Source organism: Tetrahymena thermophila (assembly GCF_000189635.1).
Source record: "Tetrahymena thermophila SB210 genomic scaffold scf_8254627, whole genome shotgun sequence".
In the NCBI taxonomy this organism is placed as follows: domain Eukaryota; phylum Ciliophora; class Oligohymenophorea; order Hymenostomatida; family Tetrahymenidae; genus Tetrahymena; species Tetrahymena thermophila.
The window spans coordinates 55,266-80,967 of NW_002476396.1; the positions used below are offsets into that span (position 1 = coordinate 55,266).

The 25,702-nt window shown below is 22.5% G+C and overlaps 6 protein-coding genes across 6 annotated transcripts; all 6 read left to right on the forward strand. All coding sequences in view use genetic code 6, as the record gives it.

The window, feature by feature from the left end:
- Positions 1-943: 943 nt before the first annotated feature.
- TTHERM_00860470 (AMP-binding enzyme family protein) lies at positions 944-3,233 on the forward strand (the record flags this gene model as incomplete). The annotated part of the gene is made up of 3 exons (XM_001017014.2): positions 944-2,685; positions 2,774-3,015; positions 3,076-3,233. The coding sequence occupies 3 exons, from the start codon at positions 944-946 to the stop codon at positions 3,231-3,233; spliced, it is 2,142 nt and encodes a 713-aa protein (XP_001017014.2).
- A 568-nt stretch (positions 3,234-3,801) lies between these two features.
- TTHERM_000860479 (hypothetical protein) lies at positions 3,802-4,161 on the forward strand (the record flags this gene model as incomplete). Its single annotated transcript, XM_012797871.1, has 2 exons — positions 3,802-3,833; positions 3,891-4,161. 2 exons carry the CDS (start codon positions 3,802-3,804, stop codon positions 4,159-4,161), a joined length of 303 nt encoding a protein of 100 aa, XP_012653325.1.
- A 235-nt stretch (positions 4,162-4,396) lies between these two features.
- On the forward strand, positions 4,397-6,751 carry TTHERM_00860480 (transmembrane protein, putative; the record flags this gene model as incomplete). Its single annotated transcript, XM_001017015.2, has 3 exons — positions 4,397-6,142; positions 6,226-6,467; positions 6,535-6,751. 2 exons carry the CDS (start codon positions 4,397-4,399, stop codon positions 6,370-6,372), a joined length of 1,893 nt encoding a protein of 630 aa, XP_001017015.2. The 3' UTR covers positions 6,373-6,467; positions 6,535-6,751.
- A 1,366-nt stretch (positions 6,752-8,117) lies between these two features.
- Positions 8,118-11,459, forward strand: TTHERM_00860490 (hypothetical protein; the record flags this gene model as incomplete). The annotated part of the gene is made up of 11 exons (XM_001017016.2): positions 8,118-8,197; positions 8,251-8,340; positions 8,504-8,593; positions 8,818-8,907; positions 8,974-9,063; positions 9,297-9,386; positions 9,538-9,624; positions 10,058-10,147; positions 10,364-10,453; positions 10,721-10,810; positions 11,372-11,459. The coding sequence occupies 11 exons, from the start codon at positions 8,118-8,120 to the stop codon at positions 11,457-11,459; spliced, it is 975 nt and encodes a 324-aa protein (XP_001017016.2).
- A 2,035-nt stretch (positions 11,460-13,494) lies between these two features.
- TTHERM_00860500 (REJ domain protein) lies at positions 13,495-19,837 on the forward strand (the record flags this gene model as incomplete). Its single annotated transcript, XM_001017017.2, has 8 exons — positions 13,495-13,507; positions 13,563-13,643; positions 13,710-14,200; positions 14,807-15,770; positions 15,821-16,319; positions 16,662-16,869; positions 16,917-19,698; positions 19,746-19,837. The coding sequence occupies 8 exons, from the start codon at positions 13,495-13,497 to the stop codon at positions 19,835-19,837; spliced, it is 5,130 nt and encodes a 1,709-aa protein (XP_001017017.2).
- A 1,817-nt stretch (positions 19,838-21,654) lies between these two features.
- On the forward strand, positions 21,655-23,791 carry TTHERM_00860510 (hypothetical protein; the record flags this gene model as incomplete). Its single annotated transcript, XM_001017018.2, has 2 exons — positions 21,655-23,039; positions 23,269-23,791. The coding sequence occupies 2 exons, from the start codon at positions 21,655-21,657 to the stop codon at positions 23,789-23,791; spliced, it is 1,908 nt and encodes a 635-aa protein (XP_001017018.2).
- Between the last annotated feature and the right edge of the window lie 1,911 nt (positions 23,792-25,702).

Here is a 25,702-nt window from a genome sequence, read left to right on the forward strand (position 1 = left end):
GTATTTTAAGTAATATATAGTTATTAATGTAATCTTTTTTGATAAAGAAAATTTTATCTCAAAACTTAAGAAAATAATAATTTGAAATTTAATGTTATTCATTTCTCCTATCACTAAAAAAAAAAAAATATGCTCAAATTTAATGAACGAATTGAAATAGATTATATAAATAAATAAAAAACTATAAAGAATATTAGCTATTCTAAAAATATATTTGATAGCAAAAAATAAATAAATAAAAATATTTAAAATTTATTAATTAACTTAAATAAAATAGTGATTTCATCTTCTAAATGTAATAATTTTTGGCTGTGTTTTTTAGAGAGAAATCAGTTTGGGAAATAAATATTTTTTTTGATTATATTGTTTGTTGGTAATACCCAGTTATTGAAGTAAAGTTTTTTGATGAAGAAAATTTAATCTATCAGAAAACCTGTTTATTCATCAAAAAAGAAAAATATAATTGTTAATTAAAGTTAGCAATAAAATTTAAACTAGGGAATGTATATTTTATTTCATATTTTATTTTCAAAAGAATAAATAAATAATTGGATAAATAAATAAACAATTGATTTGCCGATGGGTATTCACTTGTATAACAAAAATAATAATAAATAGAAGCAAACAAAAAATAAAAAATAACGCAAACATTTCAATTCAATTCATTTGATAGATAGAGTAATTAATTGAAATTACGTCAAATTTCAAGTTAATTTTGATGTTTAAAAAGAAAGCAAACAAGACTAATAGTTAAAACAATAAATAATAATAATAAGAAACAAACAAATTATTAAAAGATCAAATTATCAATAAATAAGTAGAAGTACTCAAGTCCTCCCTCAAACAATAACAAACATTATTGAAATAGCCCCAATCAAAGATGATTTACTCAAAACTTGATTTATTTTCATCTTAATTTTAATTTAATATCAATAACCAGTAAATGAAGAAGGGTACCCTTTTTGGTTTCATTCTTTCCATTTTTGTTATTTTAACAACGCTCTGCTATTTTATCTACATCATACAGCAATATGCAACAAACTAAATAGAACCTAACTTTAGATCTTAAAGTTTCATCAATGATGGTGAAATCGACATACCTTTGAATAGTGACCTAGTTGCTTTTAAGTTCGATTATGGTGACAACACTGACCTTTACAAGGCTAATTCAAAAAACAAAACATACTTGGTTTATTATGCTTTCTTTTACTACTAAAAATTAGACAAGTATGACAATATAAGACTACCTGTTTTTGAATGCACCAACCCTAAACTCTTAGGGTTTTACTGCCTAGATCTATCTGTAATTACTAACACAACGCTTGTTCTGAATACCTAAGAAAACATTCTTTCCTAAATATAGCTCTATACCTATGGATGTTTAGATGTTGATGATTTAAAAAAGACGGTTCCTAATAATTGTGCAACCTAATAAGAGATAGACCATATGGTCAATGGTATTAATGCTGCTTTCAAGCTTAAGCTGCTAACATCTTAGTATAACACATAAACATAATAAAACGAAAACAATTACAGGAACGTTTTGATCTATACAGTTGCTAACTAGTAAATAGTTACATAAATTAAAGCTCAAAAGTAAGTTACCTCTGTGAAATAAGGGTTAATTGTCTAGACTCAATCTTAATACTCTTCTCCTATCTCTTACACTCAATCAGATTAACCTATTGATAGAACATATGCTGCGAACTATATTGGAATCGCTAGTTACAACTGTCTAGTCATGTATATGGATGAAATTGTCCAACAAATTTAAATTTAATATCCATCTCTACCTTAAGTATTCTCATTCATTAATAGTATATTTACTTTTTTGATGCTTTTAGGTATTTTAGGAAGAGCTGTGTCTCAATTTTCAATTAAGAAGGATTTTTTTATGCTATTCTTAAAAAATCAATACCAAGACACTTATTTGCAGATTATGAAGGAAAATTAACTTTAAAATACAGAAAAATAGAAAGGTGAGGATAAATATGCAGAGAAGAATGAGTAGATAAATACTTATTATCTATAATAGCAAAAGTAAACCTAAACATTAGGAACATAAGCAATGGATGGAAAAGGAGAAGAAGATGAAGAAGCTAAGAGATTAGATAATAATAAACCAGCAAGAAAAATTACTGTACCTGCTTTTAGTAGTAAACAAAAGTAATCTTTAGATTTAGAGGCTGTTTCCCCATTCAATAGTAATAAAATTGACAAAAATAACGAATAACCCGAAGGCTTGGAAGCTATTGCAGCATAATTAAACGAATTATCAAATAAAATACAGCATGATTGCTCAAATAATGAAAATTAAAATGACAAAAATAATTTTAGTAATGTTTTATGTAAACAAAATTCGTAGATTAGTAAGTTTTATTAAGTCTAAGACTCAGTGATTTAGGAATGCCAGCAAGGTCAGGGAGAATTGCTAAACAGTTAATTTACAGAAGAAAACTATCAGTTTTCTCCATACAAATCGAGCTTATTGTAATCCCAATTTAAAAAATAGAGTTCCTTAGTCAGCCCCTCAAATTATCAATCAAAACTATAAGAACAAATCAAAAAAAGTGTCAGCGTAAACACATAAATAGTCAAAAGTATTGAGGAAAAGATGAAAAATATGAAAAACATCCAAAATAAAAATTTATCTGATAAACTAGTTGATTTTATTTTTAAAATGAGGTACTTACTTAATTCATTCATTCAATTCAATTCACTTCACTTCAATTAATTCATTTTTATTAATTAAAAAATTATATCTAAATTAAAGAGTTTTCAAAAAGAAGAAAGAGCTGGTTGGAGGACTCAAATAAAGCTAGCTCCAACAAATCGAGTCTTAAATAAATAAAGAATTGGATATCTTGAACTTCGTCAAAGATATTATGTTTTTGAAAAAAGCAATCATGCTAGTCTTTGACCCTGATCAGCTAGCAGCGCTATAACTTATAGGCTGTTCGCAGCATTTTTTAGACTAGTAATTGGTTGATTTCGAATCAGATCCTAACTAGTTTGGTAAAATCATAAATGCATATTTTGATAAATTTATAATAAATTAATTCTTTAATTATTTAGAAAATGACATTACACTGAGTTTCTATGAAAAGCAATTCGTAGTTTCGCAATCAGAGAAGTTATAACAACATTACATGAAGAGATTCTTAGATAAATGTACGAATAAAAGTAATTTTAACGAATTGGATGAAAGAATTTTAGCTTCACTTAAAAACTGAAAAACCAAAAGATCATTCTTTTGCCTCAAAAGGTTCTGATTCAAGGCTCTAAAAAAACTTGATCTTATTGGATAAGATAACTTAAAAAACAAAAATTAAAAGAAATTATTCTAGATTTTTTTAGTTTTTTTATTTGAATTATTAAGTGTTTGCAATTATTATATATTTTTAGTAAATTTGAATTATTATCACTTTATTTATTTTTGTTTCAATAAATATAAACTTCTTTTTTATTATTTAATTTTATGTCATATGAAAGCAAATTCTAACTTTTTCATTTAAATTTATTTACAATTATAAACTTTTTTGATTCTATTTTTTTGTTTGTTTGTTTGATAGATTGATAATTTGATATTTTAAAAAGTTATATTCGATAACTTTTTAAATATTGATGACGTAGTGATTTTGTACTTAATTAATAATAAATGAATAAATAAATTACTTATACATCATTTTTCAAAAAAAGTGTGTTAATTTTGTTAACTATTATTTTTAAATTTAAAGTAATAATTAAGTCATTCATTTATTTTTTATTAACATATTGAAATAAGATAGTAAAGTGAGCACAATGCTAGTGAGGATTTTCCTAAAATTAATAGAGTAATGTTTTTTATTTTTATTAGTGTCTTCCTCTTAATTTGATTCAAATTATCATAGAGAAGAAAGCGGAACTAAGAATACTTATTCATTAAGAAAAAATAAAATTATACAGATTATGTTATTAGGTGAAAGGGTGAATGAGAAAAATTAAGTGGTTTATCAATTGATGGATGAATGTATTGAATTAAATTTTTTGATGAACTAAAAAAAAATATTTTTTTAACAAGAAAGAATATTAGCTATTTTAAAAATATATTAGATAACAACAAATAAATAGAAAACCAAAATATTAAAATAGCATGTAAACAGATTCATCCAATTCATTTGATAGATAGAGTAATTAACAAATATTGAAATTAAAAAAAAGAAAGGAAGCATGTTAAATAATTAAAAAAATAATAAAGAAGCAAATTATTAAGATTAAATAATCAATAGTCAATAGATAAGTAGAAGTATTCCTCAAATAATAACAAACATTATTGAAATAATCCCAACCAAAGATGATTTACTCAAAATTTGATTTATTTTCATCTTAATTTTAGTTTAACATAAACAACCAGCAAATGAAGAAGGGTACCCTTTTCGGTTTCGTTCTTTCCATTTTTGTTATTTTAACAACACTCTGCTATTTTATTTACATCATACAGCAATATGCTACAAACTAAATAGAACCTAATTTTAGGTCATAAAGTTTCATCAATGATGGCGAAATCGACATACCTTTGAATAGTGATTTAGTTGCTTTCAAGTTCGATTACGGCGACAACACTGACCTTTACAAGGCTAATTCAAAAAACAAAACATACTTGGTTTATTATGCTTTCTTTTACTACTAAAAATTAAACAAATATGACAATATCATGCTACCTGTTTTTGAATGTACCAATTCTAAACTTTTAGGATTTTACTGCCTAGACCTATCTGTGATTACTAATACAACACTTATTCTGAATACCTAAGAAAATATTCTATCATAGATCTAGCTGTATACCTATGGATGTTTAGATGTTGATAATTTAAAAAAGACGGTTCCTGATAATTGTGCAACCTAAAAAGAGATAGACCATATGGTCAATGGTATTAATGCTGCTTTCAAACTTAAACTATTAACATCTTAGTATAACACCTAAACATAAGAAAATGAGCACAATTATAGGAACGTTTTGATATATACAGTTGCTAACTAGTAAATAGTTACCTAAATTAAAGCTCAAAAATAAATTACCTCTGTGAAATAAGGGTTAATTGTCTAGACTTAAACTCAATACTCTTCTCCTATTTCTTACACTCAATCGGATTAACCTATTGATAGAACCTATGCTGCAAACTATATTGGAATCGCTAGTTATAACTGTCTAGTCATGTACATGGATGAAATTGTCCAACAAATTTAAATTTAATATCCATCTCTACCCTAAGTATTCGCATTCATTAATAGTATATTTACTTTTTTGATGCTTTTGGGTATTTTAGGAAGAGCTGTGTCTCAGTTTTCAATCAAGAAGGATTTTTTTATACTTTTCTTAAAAAACTAATACCAAGACACTTATTTGCAATTTATGAAGGAAAAATAAATTTAAAATGCAGAAAAAGAGAAAGGTAAGGAAAAATATGTAGAAAAGAATTAGTAGACATTTGCTTAAAATTGTTATGCATAATAGCAAAAGTAAAACTAAATATTAGGAATATAAGGAGTTGAAGAAGGAGGAGGAGAAGAAATAAAGAGATTTGAAGAGAAAGAATCAGACAGAAAAATTTATGTACCTAATTTTAGAAGTAAATACAAGCACTGTTTGGATTCAGAGACAGCATCCTAATTCAATAGTAATATTATTGACAAAGATAACCAATAACCCAAAGGTTTTGGAGTTGCAGTAGTATAATCAGATGAATTATCAAATAAAATGCAGCATGATTGTTCAAATCATGAAAATTAGAATGATAAATATGGTTTAAATAATGTTACATAACAACTAAATACATAGATTAGTAAATTCTATTAAGCCTAAGACTCAGTAATTTAGTAATATTAGCAAGGCCATGGAGAATTGCTAAACAGTTAATTTACAGAAGAAAACTATCAGTGTTATCCTTATAAATCGAGCTTATTGTAATCCTAGTTTAAAAAATAGAGTACCTTAGTCAGCCCCTCAAATTATTAATCAAAACTATAACAACAAATAAAAAAAAGTGTTAGTCTAAACACCTAAATAGTGAAAAATATTGAGGAAAAGATGAAAAATATGGAAAACATCCAAAATAAAAAGTTTTCTGATAAACTAAACGAGTTTATTTTTAAAATGAGGTAGGTACTTACTTACTTACTTTATTCATTAATTTGACTTCAATTAATTTATTTTTTATATATTTAAATTTTTTTTCTAAATTAAAGAGTTTTCAAAAAGAAAAAAGAGCTAGTTGGAGGATTAAAAAAAAGTTAGCTCAAACAAATCGAGTCTTAAATAAATAAGTAATTGGATATATTGAACTTCGTCAAAGAAGTCTTGTTTTTGAAAAAAGCAATTATGCTTGTCTTTGATCCTGACCAACTAGCAGCGCTGTAACTTATAGGCTGTTCTCAGCATTTTTTAGATTAGTAATTGGATGATTTAGAATCAGATCCTAATTAATTTGGTAAAAACATAAAAATTTTGATACATTTATTTTTTATTAATAATACATTTATAAATTAATTATTAAGAAAATGACATTAAACTGAATTTCTATGAAAAACAATTCGCCGTTTCGTAATCAGAGAAATTATAACAACATTACATGAAGAGATTTTTAGACAAATGTAAGAATAAAAGCAATTTTAACGAATTAGATGAAAGAATTTTAGCTTCTCTCAAAAACTGAAAAATAAAATGATAATTTTTTTGCCTTAAAAGGTTCTGATTCAAAGCTCTAAAAAAACTTGATCTTATTGGATAACTTAGAAAAATATAAATTAAAAAGAAATTATTCTAGATTTTTTTACTTTTTTTATTTGATAATTATTATATGTTAATAAGGAAGTAAGTATAGTAAATTTTAATTTTTATCACTTTATTTCTTTTTATTTTCATATACTTCTTTTTCGTTATTAAGTTTATGTCATATCAAAGCAAATTCTAACTATTTCATTTATTTACAGCTATCAATTTTTTAGATTCTATTTTTTTTAATAGATTGATTGATGATTTTATATAATAAAAAATTATCGAATATAACTATTTAAATAGTGATGACTAATTGCTTTTTTACTTAATTAATAATAAATGAATACATAAATTTCTTACTAAGCTCTTTATTTCCAAAAAGAGTTGAATTTTGAATTAAATTTTTGAAAATTTTGAAAATTAAAATTATTTATCTAAATAATTAAATTTTCAATGAGTGACCAATATAGAATGAGTTCTTTCTATTAATCTAATTTATAGCTTATTTATGAATTAAATCCATGCAACTGAACGTTCATAAGAATTAATTTAATTCATGGAAATGCTATTATTTTGTGAAGAAACCAACCTAATTAATGCTCATTTTGAACTTATCTTTAAATTAAAGACTAATTTAACTTCTCAATAATTTTATTTGAAATTAACTTTTAAGATAATTAACAAATCATAAAGACCTTATTTATCCAAACAAAAAAATGAAAAGTCAAAAATCAACAAGTTTTAATAATTTAAAAATTGTAATTCCATATTTTCAAATTGTTTGTTTATTTATTTAATTTTAACATATCAAAAGTTTTTAAACTCTAAGCTATCTCACCACAAAGACCTTCAAATTGACTTAAGGTAAAAATAACAAAATTTCTTTTTACAATCAACAAATATAAATAAAATCTTGATTTAAAATAAGTTATTTTTTTTAAATGATTATTTAAGTATCTTCATACATTTATTTTTAATAATTTTAATTTAAATATTAAAAAATGTTAAAAATATAAAAAGGGAAATTTAAATTGATAACTAAGGATTATCAGACTTAGGATTTGCTTTATAGAAATGTGTTCATCTTTCAACTTTCAAATTGGATCTAAGGTAAAAATATTCTTAAAATTTTATTCACAACCTAAGTAATTTATTTATTTATTTCGACAAAATAAATAAGAATACAAGCTAAATTTGCATATTAAAGTTAATTTGATTGTTATTTAATTAAAAACGTACTTACTTTTTAGGTTATTTATTTATTTTATTTAACCTTTAAGTGGATTAATTTATAACTTAATTTTTTTTCTACAATTTTTTCTTTAAATAAAATATTGCTAAAAACACATAAAGACATTAAAAAATGGATTCATAAGGTCTATCCAACTTAAGTTTTGGTTTAGCGAAATGCGCTAATCTGTAAACTTTCACTGTTGATCTAAGGTAACAATAATAAATAAATAATTTAAAGAGATTTATAAATTTAATTTATAAAGTTAAAATATAATAGGTGGATTTGGTGCATCAGACTTAGGCTCTGCTTTAGCAAAGTGTCTTAATCTGTCAAATTTAACACTCAAATTTAAGTAAGTAAATAGACAAATAAATCTTATTTTTTAATATTTTTTCATTTAAAATTTTTTATTAAATTATTTTTTCAACTTAAATTTATATATTAAATTTCAAATAAAGATATTTTTCCTAATTTTTTCATTAAAAATTATTATATTATTTAAAATTTTTATAAAGTTGCAACTCGATTGGTTCTTAGGGTACTTAAGCTTTTTGTTCCTAATTAGCAAAATTTAATAATCTCTCAAATTTGACTCTTAACCTTAAGTAAAAAAAAAACATTAATTTATTTATTTTGCCTTTATATTTTTAGAAACAGTTTTTATTTTCATAAAAAGTAAAAATAAGTTTAATATTTACTTAATTTTAACTTTTAAGTATACTTCTCTCTTTATTTATTTATTTATTTATCCTCATATTTGAAAAAGCTTTTTTTAATATTAAATTTCTTCCTTTTAAAATAAAAATATATTTCTAAAAAATATACAAAGCGAGAATTCAATTAGTGATAAGGGTGTATCTGAGTTAGGTTTTTCTTTAACAAAATGTGCTAAACTCTAAATTTTGACTTTATTCCTAGAGTAATTTATTTAATATTATTTATTTAAAAGAAAAATTATTAATTTTTTTATTTCATAAATTATTAGGTAAAATTTAATTGGTGATAAAGGTATGTCAAATTTAGGTTCTGCTTTCGAAAAGTTAACTAATCTCTCAACTTTAAATTTTTACATTTGGTAAAAATAAATAAATAAATATTTAATTTGTTTTATTACACAATAAATAAAAAAAAAACATAAATATTTATTTTAATTAGATTTCTTATTTTTCATCTTAATTTTTTTTTTTTTTAATAATTAATTTATTTTAGAATGATTTATTTATTTTTAAATTTTATTCATTACTAAATTTTCATTTTATTTTTGGTTTCTAACAAATAAAGAATCTAATTTTTTTTTAAAATATCAAGTGATAATAAAATTAGTTCATTGGGTGCATCAGCTTTATTCTTTGGACTGAGCAAATGTTCTAATCTCTCGATTTTGATATTAGATTTTGGGTAAAAATAATATTCTAATTAAGAATTATTTGATACTTGATAATTCATAAATTACATTTTTTATTTTAAATTAACAAAATTTAACTTAAAATTTATATTTCATTTATTAGCTTTTTTCTAAAAAAATAAAAATTATTACTTTAAAAAAAAGAAATTAAATTGGAGAAATCGGTGCTTCAAATTTAGGCGCTTCTTTAACAAACCATGTTAAACTATAAAATTTAATAATAAACCTCAAGTAAAAATATCTTATTTATTTTATTGATTTTTGGTGTTATTTAGTTAAACTTGCTAAACTGAAGATAGAAATCATAAATTAAAAAAAATTTTAGTATTAAATAAATTTAATTAGAAAAAACTGAAAATTATTACCTTAAATACTTATTTATTTTATCACTTTTTTCTCACATATATGAAAATTTATTCACTATTAACAGTTAAAATAAAAAAATTTTGAAACTTTTGAATAAGGTTTTAATTAAGAATAACATATAGTATTAAAAACTAAAATATAAAAAGAGTTAAATAAATAAAATTAAATTCAATAGTTACAAATTATTAATAAATTAATAAATAGGAATAAATAATTTATATTTAATTAATTAATATGATTTTAAAATTACTAAAATCAAATAAGTCAAATTTTTTTATGTTAACAAACAATGTAAAAGTCAAAATAAAATTAATGACAAGAGTGTATTAGACTTGGCTTCTGGTATAGCCAACTGTGTTAATATCTCAAAATTAACTCTACATCTTAAGTAAGTAACTAATCATTATTTAAATTAGGTTTTGAAAAATATATTATAAGAAAAAAGCCACATATTAATAATAAACTAATTAATTTTATTCTGTCTGTAATTTAATATTAATATGTTGAATTAAATTTTATTTATTTAGTTATTTTTTATCATTAAATTGAAAAGATATTTTTATTTTTTAAAATAACTAACAAATTTTAATTAAAATTTTAAAAGTAATAATTTAATTGGTACTTAGGGAGCATCAGATCTAGGTGTCAATTTAGGAAAGTGTGTGCATCTCTCAAGTTTAACACTTAATATAAAGTAAAAACAGTTTTTTTTTTTTAGTTGATATGATATGTTATTTATTTAAATAATTTATAATAATAATTAAAAATTCAATAAATTTAATTTGATTTCTCTCATTTTTTCCATTTAAGCTTATTTGATTGATTGATAGATTGATTTACTTCTAATTTTTCCTATTTAAAATAATATTTAAAACAAAAAAATATTTTTGATATTTAAATTTTAAATTAAATTTTTCATAATTTATAAATAATAAAAACACTTTCTTTAAAAACTGAATAGAAAAAATTCTATTGGTAATAAGGGAGTATTATATTTAGGTACAGAGCTAGCAAAGTGTACTAGGCTATCATTTTTGACTGTTAATCTATAGTAAAAATAATTTATTTACTTTTATTGTGTTATTTGAATGATAATCTAAAAAAGAAGAAAATAGGAAAAATTTTATTTTTATTTCTTTCAAAATTAAACAAACTTATTTATTATTTTTAAATTTTTAATAAATTTATTTATTTATTTGTAAATTTCAAATTAAATTGTAGAAAATTCAGATTATTTATTGTTTATCCATCCTTATTATTTTTACTAAAAAATAAATATTCATAAAAATAAAAATGTAGACACAATTCACTTGATAAAAATGGTGTTTTAGACTTTTGTAATGCTTTAGTAAAGTGTGATTTTCTCTCAATTTTGAAATTACTGGTTTTGTAAAATATTTTATTTGGATTAAACAAACATTTTCTTTTATTTTTTCTACAATAAAAATTAACAAAAAGAAAATAATTCTTTAATTTATTTTTTCATTTTTTTCTTTTATATGATTGCTAGCTAGTGATTGATTCTTTCTTTAATTTTATTTGGTGATTTACTTACTTATTTAAGAATACTTTTAAAATAATAAACTAATATATATATCTATAAATTTAAAAGGTATAAAGAATCTTTCGGATTAAAGCTTAAAGGTAAAGTTAAAAAAATGAAGAGATTAGTAGAAATCATAATTGTTAAAGAATATTGAATCATAAATTATTTTTTTATTTGATTTTCTTAGACAAAATTTAGAAATAAATTGAAGATTTCATGATAAAATTAAAAAGTGATTATATATTTATTTATATTTGTTTTAATTGATTTGTCATAATTTTTTTAAAAAAATTTTAAAATTATTTTTCAATTAATTCATTCGTACTTTTCATTTTATCTTTAATTATTTCTTAAATCTTTTGTTTAAAATTAAAATGTTTGAATATAACATAAATGTTACAAATTAAATAAATATTTATTTCTGTCGTCTGTCTGACACACTGGCAAAATACCCTTCCTAATTTATTGATAAAAGTTGCAAATTTTTGAGGTGGAATTTAGAAGAATTTGTGTTAAGTAAATATAGTTAGTTATTTAGTGGCTATAGACAATGAAATCCACAAATTTAATTAATTATTATAATTAACTAATTAACTTTTCTCCTCAAATTTGCTTCAAAAAGACCAATATATTAATTTGATAATATTAAATATATTTAGAGTATGTATGAATGCAGTGTTAATTATTTTCAGATTTTCTTGTTTGCGTAATTAAGTTTTTTTTACTTCTTTTATAACATAGACAGATAAATTTACATTTTTAATTGATTAAAATACTCTCTTTATCTAAAAAATACACTTTTATAACAATAAGATACCAACCTGAATAAAATTGACAGACATAACTAAAAATAATGTATTGGTCTGAATTTTCAATTAATTTAACAATAGCAAAATCTTAAACTCAACACTTATCATACATAAGCTATTTTTACTCATCAATATGCTATTTAAATATTTTTACTGATCAATATGCTATTTAAATCAATACAAAACGTTATTTTGTATTTATCAATAATAAATTGAGTCTATTCTAAAGGATGGGAGGAAGGAAGTAATTAATTAATTATTAACCTTCTTCAAATTAAAACAGAAAGATTCTTTCAGCAGAAGAAAAATAGCTTGATTTTATTTACAAAACCAAATTAATTTTTTGTGGAAAATTTAGTTAATTAATTAAGTAAATTAAAGGAATTCCTCTAGAAGCGTTAAACATAATATTTATATTCAAAGAAATTTCTTCCTTACTTAGATATTTAATCGAAACAATTAATTTTGAGTACTGATTAGAAAATCTTTAGCTGATTATTTTCAATTATTTAAACGAAGTAATTTAGTCTTTCAATTTATATTATCTATCAAAAATAGAATATTTTCGAATATATTTTTAAAAATTTAGGTTAATATTTTTAATTTATTTAATGATAAATAAATAAATATTTTCATATATTTTATTTTTGTGTGTTCCATAATAACAAATTCACTATTTTTGGTTTTCCTTTTTAAAAAGTGAAAGAAAAAAAAGTAAAAAATTAAAACGAAATTATTCTCTATCTAAAAATAAATATTTTATTTTCATCTCTCTGATTGTATTTTTGAAATAATAAATTTGAAATATCTTACTAAATTTTGTTTAACACATAAAGAAGACATTTACTGATTAATTAATATTGATAAAATTCAACTTCTTTAATACTTTACTAAGATTTAATTACACCAAGGATAAACAAATAGAAGAAAATGGTAATAAATAAATACCAAAATATATAAATAAATAAATTTACTGGTACTTTGATTGACATTCCTGTTTTTAAAAATTGATGAAAAGTGTAAACGCAAAAATAGCACTCACTAACTGGCTGATTTTGATTTAATTAATTTACCTCAAATTTAATTACCAAGTTTTTTCATCTAATCTTTAAACAAAAGAAATTTTAAACAAAAATCTAAGTTTTAGTAAAATACACATGAATCTATCTGACTGACTAATTGATTATTTGATAATTTTATTTATTATATCGCTAATCAATTAAAAGAAGATAGTTTCAATTAAAAGCAAACACAAGAAATTTGATTAACAAAAAAAGAGACAAACTTTGCTTTGTTGTATCTTAAAGAGGAGATTAGATTAATTAGAACAAACACTTCTAATAAACAATAATTAAGATTTTGTAAAATAGCTTGCAAAAAATGATGCTAATTTGTAAGAATTTCCCAAATTAGACTTGATTATAATGATTATTTTTATAAAAATATAGATTTTTTCACTCTTTTATGGGTTACTTTGGCTTAAGATTGCTCATTACTGCTCTCTTTGCCTAAACCAGCCAACACTTAAGGTAAAATTTCACCATTTTTTCTACTCAATTAGTAAAACAATCAAAATGTAAATACAAAAAAATTAGGATATGAATGCTTAATCAGCACATCAACAACATTCGATGATACATATTTATAAAACAATTGGAGATTTTAATCAGCAACTATTAATCATCAAATTAGCTCTGCATAGACATTAGTAAGATAACCTTGCGCTAATCTTATTTAACCCACAAAGTAAGTTAAGAATTCTATTGGTATAGCTATTGATAAAACAGTATCAGCATAATATTTGACTGCAATATATATAAGCTATGACGTTTATTTCCAATAGATTCCAGCATATTTTTATTTTGAGGCAAGTTGGTTCGGAAGTTACTACTATAATGTAAATTATACCAGCTCAAATTTTACATTGTCTAACATTTAATAAGATAGTTGCTCTCCAAGTTATTATTACAAAAGCTTCTTTGAAAATATAACTTACATTCCTAAATTTCCAAAGTCTGTTTCAACTTCCTTTTTGCTTGCACTCTACAGTAGCTATAATACCTACATGATGAACTCAATATCAAATGTAAAAATACTGGCTTACTACCAAGTAAATTATTTAAATTTAAATAAGAAAATAAATACTTACTTGCGAAAATCAATTAATTCTACTTAATATATTAATTAATAAATAATTAACAAAATATAAATTTCAATCATAATAACACTTTTAATACATTAAAACTTGATATAAACTCATCACATATTTTTTAGTAAGGTGATTTACTAAATTTTTAGTGTAAAGAAAACAGATAACCTGTAATTTGACACTACAAAAATTTTATCTTATTTACATCCAAATTTATTTTTAAAAAAACCACATGCAAGTAGATCAAATATATTTCATTTACATGCACTCACTAAGCACCAAAATTTATATATTTAATAGTTTAAAAATTATTTAATTTTTAAAAATATTTTTTAAGTATTTAAAAATATATTTTTTATTTTATGCTTAGCACTTATAATAAAAAGTAAGTATCTAACTTTAATATCAAATTATGAAATTTATTTATTTAATTTAATAAAAGAATAATTTTTCTTAAACAAAAAAAATAATTGCAAAAACATTTTTATTAATTAATTATTTATTTATTTTTTATTTTAAAATCTATTTTTAATATTAAAACAGTGTCCTGTTGGCTGTGCTAATACTTGCACTACAACTGGTTAGTGCAGTGTTTGTTCTAGTGGTTACAATCCTGTAGGAAATAAGTGTGTCATATAGTGTTAGCCTAGCTAATATAGGGTATATGACTCAGTGTCTACTAAACAAACTTGCTTGCCTTGTATGGCTAATTGTAATTCCTGTTCTGATAATATTACTTGCAGCAGCTGCGCTACTGGATATACTTATGCGTTCGTTAAAGGTTAAAATTAGTGCTATCCCTCATGCAAATAACCTGCTTAGTATATAGATCCTAATGGAGTATGCTAAAACTGCATTTAAAATTGCAGTTAATGCTCATAAGCTAATACATGCGATGTTTGCTAATAAAATTACATGAAAACTATGCAAAATACTTGTTTATGTTAAGGTTATGTAAGTAATAATTAATGCTTATCTTGTTATGATTATTGCTAAACTTGTACTGATGGATAAAATACAAGTTGCTTATCTTGTATCAGTAATTATTACCCAGTTATGAATTCTTAGAATCAACTATAATTCGAATGTCTTTAAATATGTCCAAATAATTATTAGTTAATAAATAATACATGCTAATTATGCAATTAAATTATTTACAATAGTTGTTTTAATTGTCCTAATACTTGCAGATCTTGCTCATTTTCTTCCTTATAGAATAATTAATGCTTAGATTGTAACGATGGGATGTAAATGGACCCTTCTACTAAATTATGCTAATGTAAACTTGATCCAAGAAATCTGGATTTCTACTACTGTAGTTTTAATAAAATTGCTGTAGTATAAGCTACATTTTCAAGCACTACTCCAACTTTAACTCTAGAATTTGGAATTAATTTAGTTTCTTAAGCAGACTTAAAATGTAGTTAGATATTTGCAGCTTCAACGCTTAGTCTTTTAGGTTCCAGTTCATGTTCAATTAGCTCATCTTAAGTGATTGTCTATTTAAGTAATTTGTTAATAAAATATCATTTTTAATAACTTGAAAATATAAAAAAGGCTAGGATGCATAAATTATGGTTAATGACACTATCAGCTTAACTACAAGTTCTTAAGTACTTTTATTTTAAAAAGCTCCTTTGCCAATAGATACAATATATCTTATTTCTGTTGTTTAAGAGTCTATTCCTCATTAAGTTAATGTTAAATATAGCTAAATTATCAACTCATGTAATGATATCACTTTCTAAATTTAAAAATTGTAAAACGATGCAGGAAGAGGTTTTTTATTTTTAGAATGGAAATTAGCTTAGCCACAATCATTTGATTAACAAACTCTATAAAATTTAAATTCCATCCTATAAAATGCTAATGCGTAAAAAAATTATACACTAGTAATACCTAAATATGTTGTTCCAGCAAACACAAATATCACAATTTAATTGTATTACATGCTTAAAGTATATTCAACTGATACTTTGTCATTTACAACCTTCAACTAAAAAGGCAAATAAATTGCTGTAAATTCCATTTAAAATTAATATCCACCGCTCTACAGGTAAAAAATTAATTCAATTATTCAATTATTTATTTATTTATTTATTCTATCTGCATAAATTAAGCCATGAATTTCAAAAGTAAAATAATAAATTAATTATTTTTTTGTTTGTTTGTTTTAAATATCCTTTTGAAAGTGATTTAATATGGCCTAAAATATATTAGAAACAAATTTTAATTTTTAAAATACCCTCCCCTCATAATTCTATTTTTAAACTTTGTTAATTAAGTAAAATTTAAGTTTAATAAATGAGGGTATGTATGTATGTTAATAGTTAATTTACTTTAAATTTTAAAATAAAATTGGATTATATTAAAATAATATTTTCTTATTTATAAAAAGATACTTGGATTTAATAATACAATTTCAATTTAATTCATTTGAGTGCGATCAAACGGGATTGCAACTCAGTTAAGATATTTATGATATAGAAATTACTTCCCAATCTCTTCCATCTTTAAATAATAACTGGATGAAATTCAATTAGCAAGTTTTGAAATTTGAAATTTAACCATACTCAGTTCCTTTCAACTCAAGTCTAGATATTCAGGTAATTTATTACTTAAATAATGTAACAATTTTAAGATGATTTTTTAGTTATTTATATACCTAGATAGCAATAAAAATGTTAACACCACATACCAATTATCTATTCCTTACAAGATATCTAACCTTTAGACAATGATTTTGAATGGAGCAAAAATGTTGGCTGATTATAAAAGTGATATTACTATTAGCGGAAGTGTTAGAGATTTAGAAGTTCAAGATCCTAAATCACCTTAAGGCATAAATTTAAGTTGGTATTGCTACTCTATAGGATCAGATATGGGAGACAATTAATGCTATACTTATTTGAAATCAGTTTATGATGTTCCTTAAAATGTTTTAAGCTTTAATATATCTAGTGGCACATTTAATCCTTATCAAGTTCTCTAATTTACATTATCTGGTTCTAAAGATAAAAGAATTACCAATGCTACTCTTTTAATTATCTTAGCTGAAATAAATCTACCTCCTCTACTCGTTTAATTCGATGATCCCTCGTAAATTGATCAAGTTAATATTAATGAGGATATTTCTGCAACTCTTGTATATGGTTCTAATGTACCATCGGATATTTTAACATATGCTGGTGCTATTCTCTACAACAACTAAGTCGTTGGTGTAATTAAGTTTGACTTCTACAAAGTTAAATTCCGTATTTGGGATTATTTCTCAAATATAAATATAGCAAATCCTGTTGTTCAAGTAAGATTTACTGTTTACAATCCTGCTAATATTATGCCAAGTCTCAGTGTGACAAACTTCAACATTAATATACCGCCATAAAACTGTGTACTTTCTATTTCTCCTTAAAGTGGATTCACATTGACAACAAAATTTGTTATTTAATTTACTGGATGCTCAAGTCCAAATAACCCTTTGACTTACTAGTTCTTTTACTATAATCAAAATTCCGATTTAAAATAAGAAATATAAATCCCTTAAAATATTTTAAGAAGACAATTTTAAGATCAAAATACAATAAATTAAGTAACAACATATCTTCCATCAGGAAACATAGTCATTTTAGGTTAAGCAATGGACTCTTATTTAGCTGTGTACAACACTACTTTATAAGTGAGTGTTTCTCCTTTCTAGGGAAGTGAATAAAATTTATTGGATTTATTAGATGAATCTCTTTCTGAATAAAATACTGACTTACAAACCAGTTAAATTATAAAGAATTTATGTGTTATTGGTGAAGAATTAGCTAAAAATAATACTCTTTATTATCTTGATTCAATTAGTTAAAGAAAATTGCTCTTGATATCAGCGATTATCAAGATGACTAATTTGTTGCCTAGCTCTTCCTTTTTATCAACTTTCTCTAATAAAATTATAGCAAATCTTTAATTGTCATTAAGCTCTTAATATTAATAATAAAATTAAAATATTTTAAATCAAGTTAATTTAGTTTTGCAGAAGCAAAAGCAATTAATTGCAACAAATAACTTGAACAATAAGCTTTAAAATAACAATGATATAATTCTTTAAAATTTGGTTGATTCCTTTAAAATTTTAAACTCAACTACATTAACTATATCTCAGACTCTCTAGTAAATCAGTAATAACAATGGCAATAGACTTTTAAGCATGTAAGATGAAATCACATATAAAAATACAATTGAATCTTTGAGAGCTCTTGCTTCTTCTTTTCCTCAAGATATCTTACAATAATAAATGAACATTTCAGATTAAATAGGAAATCTGCTAAATAACATCACACTTCCGAATTAAGGGCCATTATAATTAGAAGGAAACTTGATTTCAATAAACACAGAGCAAATAACTGCAAAGAACCTTCAGAATTACTATTATATGCAAAATAAGCCTTTGAAAAACGATTCAAGTATTTACAATGTTGTTATTACTAACTATTCTTCAAATCCTTTCATTAAAACTCCAGGATTTCAATCATATATAGCTCAAATAGAAAATTCAACTCCTGGCATACAAATTTCTTTGAACTCAGTTGTGAAACCACTAGTTTAAAGTATAGACAATACTCCAAGCCCTAATTTAAACAATTCACTTGAGCTGTAATTTTCTAATATTAAATAATCAAAGTACAATTTAACTTGCTTGTAATAATAATCTGATTAAAGTTGGCTTTAATCATAGTGTTATTTGATAAATTCTACTGAAATTGGATCATATACATGTATTTGTAAAGATCAACGTCCTACAACAGTAACAGAGGATTTAAGAGAACTTTTAATAAATAAGAATTTACAAACTGCTTTTGGCTCTTAAGGAATTAAAAATATTTCTAACTTCACAACGTTCTATGAATATGCTGTATTTTGGGTACTTAGCTCAGTAACGTTGATTTAGATTGGATTATGCATATTTGGTTATTTATTAGATTAAAAAAATTAATTTTCGTCTATAATCAGTGGGTCTATGTCAACAGTAAGCCCAATTTCTTTAGCAAATATAATAAAAACTGAACAAAATATTACTGATGAATAACAGTAACTAAAAATGAATTAATTAAAATAGCAATCATTATAATTTTAGCAAACAAATTCAATTCAGGATTAATTTCAACCAAAATCACAGTCACAAAGAGGGATACAATCAAATATAAATTTAAAAAGACCTGAATAAAATTTTTAAGGTGAAAGCAAACTAATTATTTAGTAAAACTAAGAAATATATTTTGAAAGGAATAATGATAAATAGTAGAACTTTTAAGGAGAGAATGATAACCAAAGCATCTAAAGTATTTATCTTAATTAATAAGACTAAAAAGAAGTTCAGAAAATAGATTAGTCTGATGAAATTCTTTAAAAAAATAAAGACAAGTAAATAAATACATCAAACACCAATCAAAGTCAATAAACAAAAGAAGAAAATAATAGCATTTCTTAAATAATTCAGGGATCAAAGAATACACAAAAGCTTCTTCAAGCCTCAATATGGAAAAAAATCCTCATTTTTCACTCATTTAGCAGCATCTTTTACGTACATGATAAAGAACAGTCCCGACCTTTAAGGTTTACAATATTCTACTTAAGAGTAATTCATTCGCTTTGCATCTCAACTATATACGATTAGCAATATAATGAAGAACAAATATTAATAATATCTGCTATCAACTCTTCAATTATAATAGTTAGTGTTGCAATAATATCATTTATATACTCCTGTAGAAAAGTAGGTCGAGCTATTTCATCTTTCATAATGTTAGGTCTCCTTGGTCTTTATTATTATACTATATTATCTATTATTAGCGGCCAATCAGAGAGTTACTCAAATTTAAAAATTACTTCCTTTTTAATTATGTTTGGAGTTGACCTAATTTTCTTCTAAACTTTAGTTTCGTTATTTTACATATTTATCTTTAAAAAGATAGTCTAAAATGCAATTTAAAATCTACTCTTACTAAAATTGATAAGTTTGCTGAGAATTCATGAAATTTTAGAAAACATCAATTTATGAATAAATATTTTCTGAAAAATGAAAAAACAAACACTTTGAAAATGGAAACATTCTATTTTTTATTTAAATTTTTATTACTAAAAATGATTTTAAATTATTGATTTAATTGTAGAGATAAGTCCTTTATGAATGAAAACTGATAAAAGCTAGAGAGAGATAAATCATTCGTTAACGAAAACTAATAAAAAAAAACTCATTAAACTTAATGAAACACCAAATAATAATTAAAAATTAAAGGTTAAAACATGAATGTTAACTTTAATTTATAAATTGAATTTTAATAAAAATATAGCACTTTGCAATATTAAAAAAATAATATTAAGACATAATCATAATTAAGTTAAAGATTAAGTAAAAAAACAAATTTTATTTTATTATAAATATTAGATAAAAAATAGTAATTGTATAATTGCTTAATTAATTATTTTCTTTATATTTATTTTTATAAGGTTTACTCAAATAATTTAAATACATAAAATTATCCTAAAATACCATAAATTATCCAATCGAATTCATGATTTTTTTTAAATTAATAGAATCTATCAATATTTTTTAAGTATAACCCCTTTATTAATTTATTTTGATGCATTGGAGCATATATTAAATAAAAAATATAGTATTTATTATATTTAACATCTAAAATATTTCATAATATACTGTATGCAGTTAGTAAAATAATTAAAAAATTTATTTTAAAGCTGGCAGCTTATGTTATAAAAATAATCATTTATTATATTAATATAATCAATTATTAATGAAACAAATGTTTGGTTGTTTTTAGCTCAATAGAACGCTTTTTAATTGTTAGTTAATTAATGAAGAAAATGCACTATTTGAATGATATTTATATGCGTCTAGATCAAAAATAATTAACACATATTATTATGCATTTTTAAATGATAAATAAAGAAGAAATATGTATGTATGTATGTATGTATGTAATTAATTTAATAAATATATGCAATTTAAATGAATTTTTGATGATCAAAATCAACAATAAATTAATTACTAATGAAAATCAATTAAATTCATTTAGCTCTTAATAGATATTTTTAAATTAACAAAATTTGTTAGCCATTCTAAAATTTTTAATAGAATAGGATGAGCATGTAAGTATTAAAAAAGGAATTTTGATAAGAATCGTGAGTATTAATTAATTAATTAAACAAATAATTCATTCTTTCATTCTATTTCTTCATTGCATTTTATTCTAATATCCCTTGTAATTTAGCATTAAAAAACAATCAAAATCACAAGCAAATTAATCAAAAAACTTTTTAATTTAATTAACTTTTCAATACTAGAAGCTATTAAATTTATAGGGAATACAAAGTAATAAATATTTAAGATGATGGAAGGAAATATGATAAACTTGATGTAGCCAAGTGTGAATGGAGAGATGTTGGTATAGTTAGAAAAAGGAATTATTTGCAAGACTCATTACAAATAGGTCGGGAGAATGTGCTTAGCATTTGAGTGCAAAAACAGAAGCAGATTAATTTGTGATGATTGCATAGCAGACAAAAATCTGCATCGTAACCATCAAGAATAAATAGTTTGTTTAAACTAAATGAAGGATTAGCCAAAGCAAGTCATGGAAGAGCTAAAGTATAGAGGAGTTGAGAAAAAAGAGCTTAAAAAATTAGTAGAAAAGGAATTTGATCAGATCATGGATGAGATTTGGAATATTATTTAGGAAGGAATGAGGGAAATTTTAATAAGAGGAAGAGAAGCTATAAAAAAGCTAAATGAACATATAGAGGCAGCAAATAATGACGATATGGATGAAATATTTAACGGAATAAGCATAGATAACGACTTGCTAGACAAATCTAACAAGAATGAAATAGAAAAGGTTCTAGAAAGTCTTTTAGAATACAAACAAATTCAAAATGAAGAAATCTTTGACATGTAAGTGAATTAATATTTGCAAGAAATGTACAGAAAGTAGAAGCTTTCTAGAGAAATAATCATTCCTGACATGTAAAAGGATATCAGGCCACGTTTGTAAGCAATGGCTTAAGAGATGTTACTGAATTGTGATAAATTTTTGCAAAACAACATAATCGAAAACAATAATGAAATCATTCGTAACGAAGGGATTTCTATCCAGGCGCCTTATAAAAACGAAACAATCAGAGAGTTTGATGACCTTCAATTACTTATAGCGAATAATGACCAAACTATTAACAGTTTAATTATACAAAGAAAATTCTCTTTATATGAAAATATCGAAGATGCTTTTCATCTCATCCCTCCTAATATTACAAAAATTGTGTATGTGCTTGACGCAGACTCAAGGAAATTCTTCTAAAAAATAAAATATATTCCTTCTTCTGTCAAGACAATTGAGATCTCAGGTACAAGATCGAACTTTGACTCGTTTAAATTACCTAAAAGCATCTAGAATTTAAAGTTAACGCTGAATTAAATGACTGAAATAAATAAAGTTATAGACGGATTCATTCGTTACACTCCTTAAAAGTTGCAAACTCTTGAATTCTGTTTTACAGGTTGCCAAATATCAAAAAAACAAGTAAACCATCTAATTCAATCGTTCAAATACCTGCCTAACACTCTAAAAACATATATAATACACTTACAAGATAACTTCCTGACGCCATATAGTATAAATAAGCTTATACTGTACACTCGTTATCTGCCTAAATCTGTTCACAAAGTCACAATAGATGTTTCTAGTCAGTTTGGAAATAACAGCTTAAACAATGATTAGTAATATATTTAATTTAATTTTTACTCTTTTTGAAATTAACTATTTTTGATGAAATATGTAAATCCATTTAAATAATTTTAAAAATGCGCAAAAATAAAATTCGTTAAAAATGTATTTTTAATTAAATAAATCTAAAACAAATATTTTTTTTATTTATTTATTAATTTAATTAATAATAATTTTATTTTATTATCAAAACTAAATTAATGAACAATTTTATTATAAAAGATATGTATAATATGGTGCTCTAAATCTTTTAGATACCTTCCCTAAGCAAGACATAATTAAAAAACTGAATCAGGAGAAAGTTGATAAAGCTGACTTGTATTACGGAATAGAGCAATCTTAATTAGAATACTCGTTTGTGAGGGAATTGCTTATAGACTTGAGTAATAACTTGTTTGATGAGCAGTACTACTTTTTCTGTGAAATTATATTTAATGTTTTTACTAACTTGACAAAGTTTTCTTTGATGCTGAATTAATGTAACATAGATAATTCAAAGTGCGAAGTAATAGCTAAGTTGCTTCTTAAAATGCCACTTTCAGTTAAAACAGTAGAACTTTTCATAAATAAGAACATATTTGATCAATACGGATTATAAACAATTCTAGAAGCTATTGAAATAAAAAAAGATTAGCTTTCCAACTTTACTCTTAGCTTCTAAAACGAAAAAATATAATAAGAACACATAAATATAATTAAAAACTTTATAATATAAAAACAAATTCACTTAGAAATTATTTATTGATCATTCATATTATTATGTAATTTAAACAAACTACTTTTTCAAAAATTTATAAATCATTTAAAAACTCCTTAAAATTTATTATTAATATACTAAAATTTTTTAATAAAATTTAAATAATCTTTTAAAGTGTTTTAAATACTCTTGTAAAATAATATTTTAAATGTTATTGTTTTATGAAATGAAAAATAAATTACTGATTAACTCTGAAAACATATTTTTAATAATAATTCTAATAAATATTTTATTTGATTTGGACATATTATATAAATGATGCTAAAATATATAAATAAATATATTAAACCATATTTGAGGTAAGCACATTTAATTTTTAAGTGAAATTTTATAGATAAAATTAATTGATTAAATTTAATTTATTTCAAAAATATTAATAATTCAAATGTTTACTAGTTTACATATTTAATAATTAATTTAATCTCAAATTATTAAAAATAATGTGTTTTAAAATTTAATTTAATTTAGTAAGTTTAATAAAAAATAATTTTATCATTTAATTTTAATAAATCTTAAAAAAATAATTTGGATTAAAACACAATGTTAAGTTAAATTATTGTTAAAGGTAATATTTAAAATGATAAAAATATAATAGATAATAGTATTTGAAGCATTCTTCATTTATATTATAATTTCATATAAGAAATTAATTTTTGTAAATATTCATAAAAAAATATCCTCAATTTAAATAAGAACAAATCTGAACATTAGATTTTCCTCATTAATTATTGTATTAAAATCAAATTAAATAATTTAATTTATTTTTTTAGATTAATGATATTTAAAATGTTAATTTTTCCATAATTATTTGTAAATTAATTTATCTCTCTCATTAAAAATGATTATCTATTACAAAATCATGAAATATAAATTTTAAATTTAAGTAGGTGTATTTTTTTTTATGATCTTAAAAAAATGTTCAATAAAAAAGAAATTATTTTAATTAAAATTATTAATTAATATAATTTATTTTTTTTACTTTAATAGAAATCAAAATTTAGCATACATATACATACTTTCTAAATTTCTAAAAGTTTTTCATTTCTTAAGTAATCTAAAATCTTTTCTAAAAAATACCACTGATATCAAGTATTTTATTTAAATAGTAGCTTACATAAATGCGATTCATAAGCAAAACTTGATTTTAAAATGGAATTTAATGAGGTTTTCAAATATTTACTATATATTTAATTTCATTTATTTTGGCCTTTTTATAATAATGTTTACTGTAATAAATTTTTTAGAATTCAAAAATATTAAGGCCCTCCCTAACAATTAAAAATTTTTTAATTATAAAAGGGCAAGTATGGATGAAATTTGAGCGAGGGCCTTATTAAATAAGAATTAAAGTATCTAAAATCTTAATGGAAAAGTAAAAAAATAAGTTATAATTATCTTTCTATAATTCAGTGATAAATCATATTTTGAAATATCGAAAGTTTATATTTTGAGCCTTTATCAACTTTACTAAAATTCATTAGATTTGATTTTTAAACTTCTATTATTAAATAAATAATAGTAAATCAAAATATAAAATGTAGATAATAAGTTTATTGAATTGCCTTTATTTCTCATGGATTTGTTTTTCTTTTCTGCTTTTATGTAAATTATTTTATTATAATAATTGAATGCTTCATTTTTGATAATATTTTTTGTAAATATAACTTCAAAATCTCTATAAAATAAAAGATTACTCCAAATAAAAACTTCATTACAGAAAGTTTATTAATATGAAAAGGAATTGCTTTATTTTAGAGTTGAAAAGTTATTAAATCAATAAGATTTAATATAACATTGTATAAATATTTTCAATTAAAATGTATTAAAATCAATCGAAATCACTCATTTTTAGAAATATGCTAAAATTTCATTTTATTTTTTTGTTTTTAAGAATTAAAG